At 40.6% G+C, this 12924-nt stretch overlaps 2 protein-coding genes across 2 annotated transcripts in view; one reads left to right on the top strand and one right to left on the bottom strand.

The window, feature by feature from the left end:
- Positions 1-3527, bottom strand: part of LOC138970946 (uncharacterized) — a 39901-nt gene extending 36374 nt beyond the window's left edge. The window contains exons 1-4 of the mRNA XM_070343533.1: positions 3359-3527; positions 2170-2303; positions 944-1153; positions 321-472 (exon numbers count right to left, since the gene is read on the bottom strand). Of these exons, the coding sequence (XP_070199634.1) occupies positions 321-472; positions 944-1153; positions 2170-2303; positions 3359-3410 (548 nt within the window). The 5' untranslated portion in view covers positions 3411-3527. The remainder of the gene's footprint in view (positions 1-320; positions 473-943; positions 1154-2169; positions 2304-3358) is intronic.
- Positions 3528-5195: 1668 nt separating this feature from the next.
- Positions 5196-12483, top strand: LOC138970945 (uncharacterized). Its single transcript, XM_070343532.1, has 7 exons — positions 5196-5266; positions 6841-6931; positions 7671-7786; positions 8453-8564; positions 9327-9445; positions 9795-9830; positions 12083-12483. Exons 1-7 carry the CDS (start codon positions 5224-5226, stop codon positions 12175-12177), a joined length of 612 nt encoding a protein of 203 aa, XP_070199633.1. The 5' UTR covers positions 5196-5223; the 3' UTR covers positions 12178-12483.
- Positions 12484-12924: the final 441 nt, after the last annotated feature.

Here is a 12924-nt window from a genome sequence, read left to right as displayed (position 1 = left end):
TCAGGTAAGGTAAGGTAAGGTAAGGTAAAGTCACGTAAGGTAAGGTAAGGTAAGGTAAGGTAAGGCAAGGTAAGGTAAGGTAAGGTAAGGTAAGGTAAGGTAAGATAAGGTAAAGTCAGGTAAGGTAAGGTAAGGTAAGGTAAGGCAAGGCAAGGCAAGGGAAGATGAGGTGTTTTAAGTTTCAAGTTTTCAGCCTCATTGAAGAAATGCGAAACATATAACATATGTCAGGCAAGAAATACTCTGCGGTAGACTCCACGCGCCATTGCAGTTATCTTCTTTGATATGTTATCTGTCTCGTTTTACCGAAGAACACTCACCTGCCAATTTTCTTGCTTAAGTCGCCAAAAAAACATCCTTGGTAGCCAAGGAAGCCGAATCCATTATCCTCCGACTGGATTTGAAATGATGGGAATCCGGATATGACGCTGTCTGTGTCATGCGCAGAGCCGTCAGTTCCGTTGATAAAATGCTGACAGTTAAACAGGAAAAGATATCAGACGAGAGATCGAGAAAGTTTAATAAGTAATAAAGAAAACCACCAGCTTTGTCATGAACACACAACAAAAGTAGTTACGCATATGAAAAACAATGCCCTGAATATTTGCCTTTTATCTCAGCCTTTTCTGCGCTGTTATTCTCAGTTCTCGAAAAAGTGAAGATCACGTAAAACTAAAAGGACATACGTTTTATTTTAAGAGGAAAGTCGTATCGTAGAACCGGACAGAAATACACACAAACATAAATGATAAAATCACACCTAAAAACGTCATCAGCTTTTGAAAACGCCTGAAACTTAGCAAAGGTTATCAACATAAGTCATCCCTAACAACACAAAATAAACTTTCTTGTACCAACTACCACTTGCTATTCATTCAGTATTCAGCTACAAAGATGCCAATCAACGCCAGCGGACATTTGATTCTCCACCGTTTAATCTCACCTGTTGGAAAACGACAGCGGGCCAAGCAGGATCATGCCAGGCCTTGGCACACAGCTTCCAGGACCTTGACCCGGCCATGTAGACGAAGCATTGTGATGTCCACGTTCCCATCTTATCGGCCCCGCTCTCAGTCTCCCGGTGGTCCAGTTTCAGGGAGCCGTCTTCTGCGCTGAAACGTTTGCCCTCTGTGTAAAGAAAAGCTGGTGCGCTCTGTTGGAACCGACAAAGGATGAACACAAAAGAAGATTATAACTTTCTTCCCTTCATGGGGACAATTCCAAAACACCTTCAGCTGTTTGCTGGAAGACTCAATGTGAGCGACTAGAAGGCAAGCTTTCAAAACTGTTATCAAAAATAATTTTCTAAAACCATGTTTGAGCAAAGATTGACTCACTAAAGATGCAGGATATTTAAGATAACGTCCTTTTAGTATCATAAAATTGTGGGAATGAATTTTGACTTGCCTTTGAAGCCGTTACAACTTTAGTGTTGAGACGGCAATCATTACACTCCTAACGGATAAATGCACGTACACAGACACACACATTCACAAGCACAGACTCAGACACACATAACATATATTGACCCACACCCTAACCCAGACAGATCCAGGTCCAGGTCATCCATACAGACCTTTACTTAACAGATCCAAATCCAGACAGACACACGAAGACACCCCCCCCACTCACACAGACACACACTTGCAAACTTCTTTTCTGTAAGGCATGTTATAGTTATCTGCACCTTTGAACTAACTGAATATTTGTTGTCCCGATCTACCCATGTAGAATCTTTCAATTACTGCTAAGTCAAAATGTATCATCAGTGTCTTTCAGTACTGATGCAAAGCAGCGTTGTTATATGTTCATACGGGGCGGGGATGTAGCTCAGTCAGTAGCGCGCTGGATTTGTATCCAGTTGGCCGCTGTCAGCGTGAGTTCGTCCCCACGTTCGGCGAGAGATTTATTTCTCAGAGTCAACTTTGTATGCAGACTCTCCTCGGTGTCCGAACAACCCCGTGTGTACACGCAAGCACAAGACCAAGTGCGCACGAAAAAGAACCTGTAATCCATGTCAGAGTTCGGTGGGTTATAGAAACACGAAAATACCCAGCATGCTTCCTCCGAAAGCGGCGTATGGCTGCCTAAATGGCGGGGTAAAAACGGTCATACACGTAAAAGCCGTGGGAGTTTCAGCCCATGAACGAACAAACAATATGTTCATACCTGAAGCCATGATTTGCCTTCCTGGGTAAAAGTGAAGTTTGCCTGGTCATCCATCGTGAAGTCAAAGCTATTTTCACTGGTCTTCTTTGACGAGTATGGGTCACCTTGAAGGGTGTGCTGGAATGCAACTGGCACTGCAAAATATGAACGTCCATAAATATGGATCCTAATTAAGTTCTAAACGCCTCACAAAATACAATAACACATACATAATTGTGTACATAATGCCAAATCAAATGGTTATATCGGACTGATTCAAAATAAACATATACAATTTTACAAAATTATGTACTTTTAAGCCCCTCCCCAATTAACACGCACACACACACACTCACACACACACACACACACACACACACACACACACACACACACACACACACACACACACACACACACACACACAAACACACACACACTCATACAAACACACATACACACACACACACACATGCTTTCATATCGCTGTACAATCTATATATATATACGGCTTGTGTCTGTCTGTGTGTGTGTGTGTTCGCGATGCACGGCCAAAGTTCTCGATGGATCTGCTTCAAATTTGGTGGGCATATTCAGGTAGACCCCGGACACAACCTGGTCGATGAGAATTTTCAACACGTGCTCTCAGCGCGCAGCGCTGAACCGATTTTGGTTTTTCTGTTCATCTTCCCAGATCCATTCCCAGTAACTCTTCCTTATCTTCTCCAGTGTTTTGCGTTTATCTCCCTTCCTTCGTGTGGCGTCAATCCATATTCCCGTTACTATTTTTAGAAGGTCACTGTCCACAACGCTCAATCCATATTCCCGTTATACTATTTTTAGAAGGTCACTGTCCCGGCGAAGCCGGGTATTACTCTTCCTTATCTTCTCCAGTGTTTTGCGCGTTTATCTCCCTTCCTTCGTGCGGTGCGCCGGCAAGGCCGGCGTACACCCGGCAAAGCCGGGTCCCCGGCGCAGCCGGGTATTCGGCTCGACTTCTTCCCGGCGAAGCCGTACCCGGCGAAGCGGGTATTCATCTAGTATCAGATATACGTCATCATCATATCTTTAACTGGCTCTGTGTCTGTTTTGTTGAACCGATTTCGTCTGCGTGTTGACCATGTCTGCGTGTGCGGGATATATTTTTGCTGCCTGTTACAGAAAATAAATGATTGGACACGTCATTCACTTGTGCTATTATTCGTCTTACCTGCATCTAGCACCGCAAGGCTGGGGAGCAGAAAGAAGAGAATGACCGCCATCGTGCTGTGGTCGCGGATTGCACATTGACTGAAGACAAACCGTGATGTGTCCGATGTTCAAATTTGTTGAGCTAGCTACTGCACTTAGAAATGGGTTATCTTTTGTGACAGCTGCTTTGAAGACTAAGACCCCTATCTTGTAAACAGTGTGTTTGAAAGGCAGGGTCCTCCCCGTGTAAACTATTTAACTGAGAATCTCAGATAAGGCCAGGAATGTACAATAAAAAGGACCGACCCTCTATTTGGACACATACCCAAAACCAACAGCCTGGGTGCTAGTTGTGCGAGTGGGAGTATATTATTGAATGAATTCGAAAGTAAAGGCTGTCCTTAATTGAGCCCGAAGTCGACTTCTCAAAGTCTTCGCGAAGTCTTTTAACGGAAATGTCAACGCCACAGCTTCGTACAGCGAGCTTCATGAAGTAGCCTAAAAATCCAAAAGTGCAAATATCCTTACCATGCACAGAAGGCAGCCAGGTGGTTCATTTGTTGTATGTGTCCAAGTGAATGAATGATATTATTCCACGTAAACGCCTGTTCAGATCTGTGACGGACAGCATGGTCGTAAGTGCAGGAAGGACAGTTTTGTAAAGTACATGAACATGTACAGTACAGTACAGCTCATGCTATTTACCTGCCAGGATTATCTAGGTTTTCCTGGGGGCTTCCTTTTTCAATGCTGATCCGTTGTTTGACGATGCAGACTTTCTCTTTATGCTCTGCATACTATTTTGTTTCGTTCAAATATGTTATCTCGTTTGTTTGACTATGCAGACTTTCTCTTTATGCTCTGCATACTATTTTGTTTCGTTCAAATATGTTATCTCTTTTGTTTGACTATGTAGACTTTCTCTTTATGCTCTGCATACTATTTTGTTTCGTTCAAATATGTTATCTCTTTTGTTTGACTATGTAGACTTTCTCTTTATGCTCTGCATACTATTTTGTTTCGTTCAAATATGTTATCTCTTTTGTTTGACTATGCAGACTTTCTCTTTATGCTCTGCATACTATTTTGTTTCGTTCAAATATGTTATCTCTTTTGTTTGACTATGTAGACTTTCTCTTTATGCTCTGCATACTCTTTTGTTTCGTTCAAATATGTTATTTCTTTTGTTTCAGTTTGACTATGTAGACTTTCTCTTTATGCTCTGCATACTATTTTGTTTCGTTCAAATATGTTATCTCTTTTGTTTGACTATGTAGACTTTCTCTTTATGCTCTGCATACTCTTTTGCTTCGTTTAAATATGTTATTTCTTTTGTTTGACTATGCAGACTTTCTCTTTATGCTCTGCATACTCTTTTGCTTCGTTTAAATATGGTATTTCTTTTGTTTGACTATGCAGACATTCTCTTTATGCTCTGCATACTCTGTTGCTTCGTTCAAATTTGTTATCTTTTTGTTTGACAATGCGACCTTTTTACTTGGCCTTGAAATGCACCTAACATGCACGTGGCATGTAACCTTAAAACAGATATTTTATAAATCGCGATTGATAAGGGAATGTCAAGGCAAGTGCGCCCTGTCTGATTTTGCCGACTGTTTGACTATGATGTATGTGTTCTTGCACTGTACTAAACTCAAGCGGAAAAGTTGAACACACTTTTATGAAAAACCAATACAATAATTAACTACATGTATGTTTAATAGTGAAACTTCCACATCAATAGAATGAATACAAAGCAATTTTTTTTCTTTTTCCCGTGGGTTGATGCTCTGGTCTCCACATGCAACGCATGACGTGAGCACAGCTTTGGAATAAAATACAAGTTTAGGTCACCAACAGTTCATCGCTCGCTCCAACAACTTCATGCTCCATATAGCAAATCACGGCTGTGGGCTGCCCAAACTGGGTAGGTTACATCAACGTTTTGGTCGTGTCTTCATTATGACAACAGGCATTGGAGTATGTTGGGAAAGGAAGAGAAAGAAAGAAAGAAAATCAGAAAGAACGAAAGAAAGAAAGAAAGAAAAAAAAATCCACTCGTGAGCCATCATGTTTTCAATAATCTATTCAATAATTATGCTTTCGGAATGACAATGTCCAAGAGGGCTCAGGAAAGAAACCTTCCGATTGCAATTTTTGTCCAATTCCTTTGGAATACAGATATTTTTGATCGGAATAAGTCAGAGTGGGTTGTCTCTGTTGAATAATTTTCAAAACTTAAACCTTCGTCAACCTGAAAATAAATTAAATATCTCACTTTGCGCAGAAGGCAGACGGAAAGTAGTTTGTTGGTACCGGTGTAACACGAAATGTTTACTCGACGAAAAATTTACTCCGGAGTAAATATTTCGTACGAAATTCTTACTCCAAGTACACTTTTCGTACGAGACAAAAACTCCCCAAGGCACGAAAAAATTACTCCCTCCACGTAATTTTTACTCCTCATTTTTTTTACTTCCAGTAAAAATCTCGTACGCAAAAATGGGATGCGGGCGAAGGGATAAAGCCAATAAGTGATCTCGCGCACACGAATGTCGCGCTACCCTCCTTCCACCCCTTCCATCACCAAGACTAGCAGGAGACAAGAGAGTAACAATTTCGTACACCTGGCATGGGAAGTTAAATTGCTCGTGTTGGGGTGAAGTAATTTATTCGTTATTTATTCGTCAGGGGAGTAACATTTTTGTACGACATTTTTACTCGGAACTCACCTGTCTTGGGGAGTAATTTTCTCGTGCAATGGGGGAGTGCTTTTTTCGTAAAGGGAGTAACTTTTTCGTACGAAATGTTTACTCCGGAGCAAAAATCTCGTGGGAGTAATTTTCTCGTGTTACACCGGTCCAAGTGGAAGGATGCTCGTATTCCATTCAACGGGCGCAGTGGCCTTGTGGATGAGACATCGGCCTCCTAATCGAAAGGTCGCGAGTTCAAATCCAGGCCGCGGCTGCTTGGTGGGTTAAGGGTGGAGATGTTTTGAGATCTCAAAGGTCAACTTATGTGCAGAACTGTTTTAATTATCCTCCTTCGTGTGTACACGCAAGCACAAGACCAAGTAATCCATGTCAGAGTTCGGTGGGTTATAGAACCACGAAAATACCCAGCATGCTTCCCCCGAAAACGGCGTATGGCTGCCTAAATGGCGGGGTAAAAACGGTCATACACGTAAAACCCCACTCGTGCAAATTTTGAGTGAAAGTGGGAGTTTCAGCGCATGAACGAAGAAGAAGAAGAAGTATTCCATACTTAAGGGTATGGACAGTTCTGTGGCGATGTGCATGATCATTTTCACGGAAAGGAAGAACTCGGATGACATACCCTTTCTGTTTTTGCATTGGTGTAATTAAAGCATAGTCATTGCGGGAGTGTTTAGATAACAGCGCAGCGAATGTTCCTTGCACTTCAAGTTCAAATTCGTCCTATTGGCTTTTTCAAGATCACATTTTTGAACTGTGTTGAATGCATGGTTTGTGTGTTGCACAGAATTGGCCTCCTGCGATGGTTTCCACGCATGCGCGAATGCAATGGCAGCCAACATCTCCGTTCCCCAAGGTTACTTCTTGGACATTTGCAGGTAGGTGCGTGTGGTAATGACAAATGTGCTTTTACATTTTGTCAAATTGATTGTTTTTTGATTGTCTCCATTTTTATGTCGAAGTTTTAGCAAGGACAGATTGTACGACAAGACCAGGGCTGAGGTGGCTGATACCCCCCGCGGGTTAGGGGGAAGAATTTACCCGATGCTCCCCAGCATGTCGTAAGAGGCGACTAACGGATTCTGTTTCTCCTTTTACCCTTGTTAAGTGTTTCTTGTATAGAATATAGTCAATGTTTGTAAAGATTTTAGTCAAGCAGTATGTAAGAAATGTTAAGTCCTTTGTACTGGAAACTTGCATTCTCCCAGTAAGGTAATATATTGTACTACATTGCAAGCCCCTAGAGCAAATTTTTGATGAGTGCTTTTGTGAACAAGAAACAATTGACAAGTGGCTCTATCCCATCTCCCCCTCTTTCCCCGTCGCGATATAACCTTCGTGGTTGAAAACGACGTTAAACACCAAATACAGAAAGAAAGGTGGCCGATGCACGAGAAAGTTACCAACCGGTCGGGAGCCAGCGGCGGTGTTGGATTGGTTGAAATTGAGATTTGTTGTGATTTCAACGAATCAGAACCCGCAGTTTGTTCTCTCCCGTTTTGGTGGCACCCATTTTGGATTCGTACACCTCAGCTCAGACATCAGCCTAACATAATTATTCATCATTGAGCTAATAAAGATCCTTCATTCTTCCTGTCTCGGCCTCTCTGTGTGCAGCACGATATCAACGTTCCAGCTGTGTGCGGGTGACATGATGGCGTCGTGTTCACTGGAGGACCACGTCCTCCCCTCTCTGCACCAGCTGTCTGTCATCACGCGTCGCACGTGCACAGGTCAGTCTTCGCCAAGCACCCTGTAGAAAACACTATTGCCATTTCTTTTTCCTCCCGGAATAACATTTTTCAGGAAATAATTCTGTTAGATTTTATTTATGTGCGCTGGAAGAATTGTATTTCAGCAAATGTTCAATGAGCAGATTTCCAGTGTTCATCAGAATTGAACACTGGTAATCTGACCAATTACAGTATCTGTTACATTCGAAAACCAGCTTGACTGAATTGCAATTTTCATCCAAATACCATTATCCTAGAGACAAGCCGGGTATTAGGATAAGGCAGCTTTTGTAGATTCATTACTCCAATTACAAAGTCAGAGATGCAATGCACAACATTCGCAGAATGAAGTCGAACTAGCAACTCAGTTTCTGGAGACTGTGTGTTGTTTCAGCCATAAAACACCAGCGCCTGGAAAACTGCACATAGTTCATGTTATTGTTGTGAACTAGCAACTCACTTTCTGGAGACTGTGTTGTTTCAGCCATAAAACACCAGCGCCTGGAAAACTGCACGGAGTTCATGTTATTGTTGTGAACTAGCAACTCAGTTTCTGGAGACTGTGTGTTGTTTCAGCCATAAAACACCAGCGCCTGGAAAACTGCACATAGTTCATGTTATTGTTGTGAACTAGCAACTCACTTTCTGGAGACTGTGTTGTTTCAGCCATAAAACACCAGCGCTCGGAGAACTGCACGGAGTTCATGCAGTGTCTGAGCAACACCAGGGTGCCTCCGCCTTTGGACGGCGCCTCGCTCTCCTCTTTCCAGTGGTGCAAGTGAGTTTACGTCCTGCCTGGAATGGATTTCTCTTCTTCCTAAGGCGGTTCAGTCTTAATTAAGCCCGAAGTCGACTTCGCGAAGTCTTTTTACCCAAAACTCAGTGCTAAAGCTCATAATGGCCGGCTTCACGAAGTATACTTCGCGTTGTCGACTTCGCCCAGTTCATTTGAGGCTTTAGACATGATAAGGCCAAACACAAATATTTGTTGGTTTAGGCTAACGTGACCCCCAAAAAATAGGGTCGGTAGGTCGGCTTTGTTTTTTAAAATGTGATTTTTTTCTTTTTTAGTCGATTTTAAAGGAGGTTACTTCCCTTATGGTTCGCAAAATGTGCAAACAGTTTTTTGGGGTTGAGAAATGAAAAAAAAGTTTTTGGGTCAGCGGGAAAAAATAGGGTTGGTCGGGTTACCCTAAACCAACATATTTTTTTATTTGGCCTAAGAACAATGGCTTTATGAATGTCTCAGATAGTTTTTTTTTCTGATTGGAGCGCATGCACCAGAATTGCATTTCCTATATTGTGTTGAATGGATGCAATAGAAAAAAACAACCCACCACCTTTGCAACACAATCAAGAGTTAATGGAGGATTTAAGTGTTCTTCGTTCTCCTTACAATGCAAGATATCTGCACTCATGTGAGCGAATGAATGAGTGCTGTGTTTTATGATGAGGTCAAAGTGTAAGGCTTTCTGCATTGAAATCATCTCTACTTGAATTTAACTTGGCATTTACAGTGTGCATACCTGTTGCATTCCAGCTTAACCCTGGCCATCCTGCAATGTGCCAAAACTTACAGCAGTGAGTGTAACTTCACCTCGTCCGGGAGGGTCACTCTGCTGGACATCTACACTGATGCCTTGTCACAAGGATGCACAAGTGAGTACCTATTAAAAAGGACTGTCTATAGCGACCGCCCGAAGGTCTGACTAAAAGTGGTCGTTGTAGACAAGTGGTCGTTATGGGAAGGTGGATTAAAGAAAACTTCGCCGGAATCTTATGTGTTGGTCACGTGCGTGCGTGTCTGTTCGTGCGTGCGTGCATGTGCATGCGTGCTGTGTGTGGATGCGCGCGCGAGTGTGTGGCTGTGTTTGCGTGTGTGTGTGTGTGTGTGTGTGTGTGTGTGTGTGTGTGTGTGTGTGTGTGTGTGTCAATCGTGTTTTTATTTTTGGACTGATTTTCTTTGTCATTTTCTTTCTTATTCAATTTGATGTTGCTGTATTTACAGATGTGTACAGCCTGAGAGTGACGACATCAGAAAACGGTCAGTTGAAAATGCAGACAAGCAATGTTTCATTCATTCATTCTCTATCTCATTTAGGATTCCAAACATACTCTTCTTTTGGAGGTTCACACAATCGAGAAAATGAAAAAAATATAGTGATCGACAAGAAGAAGAAGAAAAAAATATCAACACTGGTAAAATAGATGTCGTAGGACTAATCAACAGACAAAACCCCCAGAAAGGTATGTTAAAACAACGTTTAGTTTATGACAAAACGTTACGTTTACTGATCTTCGACCCAGCGGTCTTTTAAGTGGACAGAAAGACAAACACTTATAATACAGAAAGACAAACACTTATAATACAGAAAGACAAACACTTATAATACAGAAAGACAAACACTTATAATACAGAAAGACAAACACTTATAATATAGAAAGACAAACACATATAATACAGAAAGACAAACACTTATAATACAGAAAGACAAACACTTATAATACAGAAAAACAAACACTTATAATACAGAAAGACAAACACTTATAATACAGACAGACAAACACTTATAATACAGAAAGACAAACACTTATAATACAGAAAGACAAACACTTATAATACAGAAAGACAAACACTTATAATACAGAAAGACAAACACTTATAATACAGAAAACTGACAAACACTTATAATACAGAAAACTGACAAACACTTATAATACAGAAAGACAAACACTTATAATACAGAAAGACAAACACTTATAATACAGAAAGACAAACACTTATAATACAGAAAGACAAACACTTATAATACAGAAAGACAAACACTTATAATACAGAAAGACAAACACTTATAATACAGAAAGACAAACACTTATAATACAGAAAGACAAACACTTATAATACAGAAAACTGACAAACACTTATAATACAGAAAACTGACAAACACTTATAATACAGAAAGACAAACACTTATACAGTGATGTTCCTAGGACTGGAGGGCAACAGGACAAAATGTCCTGAATCAAAAAACTAATAGGACATCATGTCCTGACTACAAAAAAAACAATAGGACATTCAGATCAAGCGAACCAATCATGGCACCTAACCTTTTTAGATGACTCAGAATATATATGAATAAAGGCAAATAAAAAGTGAACAGTTCCAAATTTATTTTATTATTTTAAATGCAAGTGTTCAGTAGGGTTACTTTCACACACACAGACTCATGCTTCAGAATGTCATAAGTGATCTTTCACACACACACACACACACACACACACACACTATGCTTCAGAATTAATGTCATACGTGATCATTTTCAGTGAGCTTGAACAGCTTTCTATCCTTCTTTAACTTCCATGGCGGGGTAAAAACGGTATGCAACTTGACTGTCCGTGTCGTCCTTTTTTTAACAAAGCCACTAAAAAGTGTCTGCCCTTTTCCCACGCAAACCTTTTTCTTCGGCGGCATCTTTGCAGAAATGTGGCGGCGGAAGTGTGTCGCTGTCAAAAGTAGCGAGAGTTGTGGCTCTTGTAATATTGTTCGGTCGAGAGTTGCGTCCCTTGTGTTATTGTTCGACCGAGAGTGAAAATTGAAGTTCAAGTAGGCCCCGATTCGAACTCGTTTTAACGGGGTTTGATACTTCAGTTTGTACAGATTCTTCTTGCAGTGACCGCTCTAGACGTAATACTATCGGACAATGACCGCTGACTTCGCGATCGGATCGGACATTTGACGGGACAGAGGTGTTTGCAATCGGTCATTTTACAACCTAAATCGGTCTATGACCGATGACCGACGCCTCGGAACATCACTGCTTATAATACAGAAAGACAAACACTTATAATACAGAAAGACAAACACTTATAATACAGAAAGACAAACACTTATAATACAGAAAGACAAACACTTATAATACAGAAAGACAAACACTTATAATACAGAAAACAAACCTATGTGACATACCTTTCTTGTTTTTTTTATTCCGAATTTTGGAACGTTTGTTTGTGTTTGTTTTTGGTCTATTTGTTTTTGGTCTATTTGTTTTTGGTCTATTTGTTTTTGGATTTCAACCAACAGACACGTTTATGCCAGTGGATACCAAGCAGCTTGAATTAAAGAATAAAACTCTGCGCCTACTTATTGAAAAAAATAATATATGAACAAACATCCCAGTTTGCAAAATGTACTCAACGACACATGTTTTAGCCCCGTCATTGTAGCGAAATAGAATCACACCATCACCAAAACCATAATGCTTATTGTTAGTTTTAGCTGAAGTTTAATTTTTGCAGGCGCAGACAACGTGAGAGGGTGGTTTACACTGCTGTTTGCAACCCTGGTTTGTGTGTGGGCCTTTCTGGATACACATGAAGGCTTATACATATGAAAACGGGACTGGTTAAATCTGCAGTGTAGTGTAATCTCAGATACATTACACCATAGTTGCAAGTACGTATGTGATACGTAGTATCGCAGTCATCACGGGATAGCACATGCCTAGCGAAAGTGCAATACTTTTTTTTTGCTCTATCAATTTAGGGTATTACTTTTGTTGTGCTTTTCTGAATACAAAAATAAACTTCAGATTTTGAATTCATGCACCAAGTCCAAGAATCTCAAATAATAAAATGTACTTTTATGAGAAAAAAACAACTACCTCATAATGTAGTGGACAATTTTCTGATCATCTAATTCCGGGATAGAGATGTTTTTTTGGCGGAAAATTGTCTTGCTTCATTCTATTACACGTTCTTCCGTGATTTGATTTGATTGTGAAATAATGAACAATTGAAAATAAAATACACATGCCTTTTGGGTTTCTTTTTTTGAATTTTGTCTTACTCTTTAGCTGTTCACGCTCCAGCACTATATCTGTGCATGTAAGGGTGTAGCTTTCTCCTTTCAGCTCTGTTTGTCGTCTTTCTTCTTATCTGTATACGTCTTATCTCTTTCTGTATTTCCATCTGTGTCTTCCCCGTCGCGATATAACCTTGAATGGTTGAAAACGACGTTAAACACCAAATAAAGAAAGAAAGATCTGTGTCTTCTCACCATATATATATATATCTGTCTTTTGGGCTGTCTGATTGAATGTCTGTCTGTCTTTATTACACACACGCACACATAAACTTCG

The sequence above is a fragment of the Littorina saxatilis genome, linkage group LG7, assembly GCF_037325665.1.
Source record: "Littorina saxatilis isolate snail1 linkage group LG7, US_GU_Lsax_2.0, whole genome shotgun sequence".
NCBI classification, from domain to species: Eukaryota; Metazoa; Mollusca; class Gastropoda; order Littorinimorpha; family Littorinidae; genus Littorina; species Littorina saxatilis.
Note: the sequence above shows the minus strand (reverse complement) of the source record. Positions and strands in the feature narration are given on the sequence as shown.

Excerpts from the sequence above, each read along its gene's own strand:
- LOC138970945 (XM_070343532.1), top strand. The coding sequence starts at position 5,224 with ATGCTCCATATAGCAAATCACGGCTGTGGGCTGCCCAAACTGG. Across the intron at positions 6,932-7,670 it reads TACTTCTTGGACATTTGCAG|CACGATATCAACGTTCCAGC; the intron begins GTAGGTGCGTGT and ends CTCTGTGTGCAG. Across the intron at positions 9,446-9,794 it reads CTTGTCACAAGGATGCACAA|ATGTGTACAGCCTGAGAGTG; the intron begins GTGAGTACCTAT and ends CTGTATTTACAG.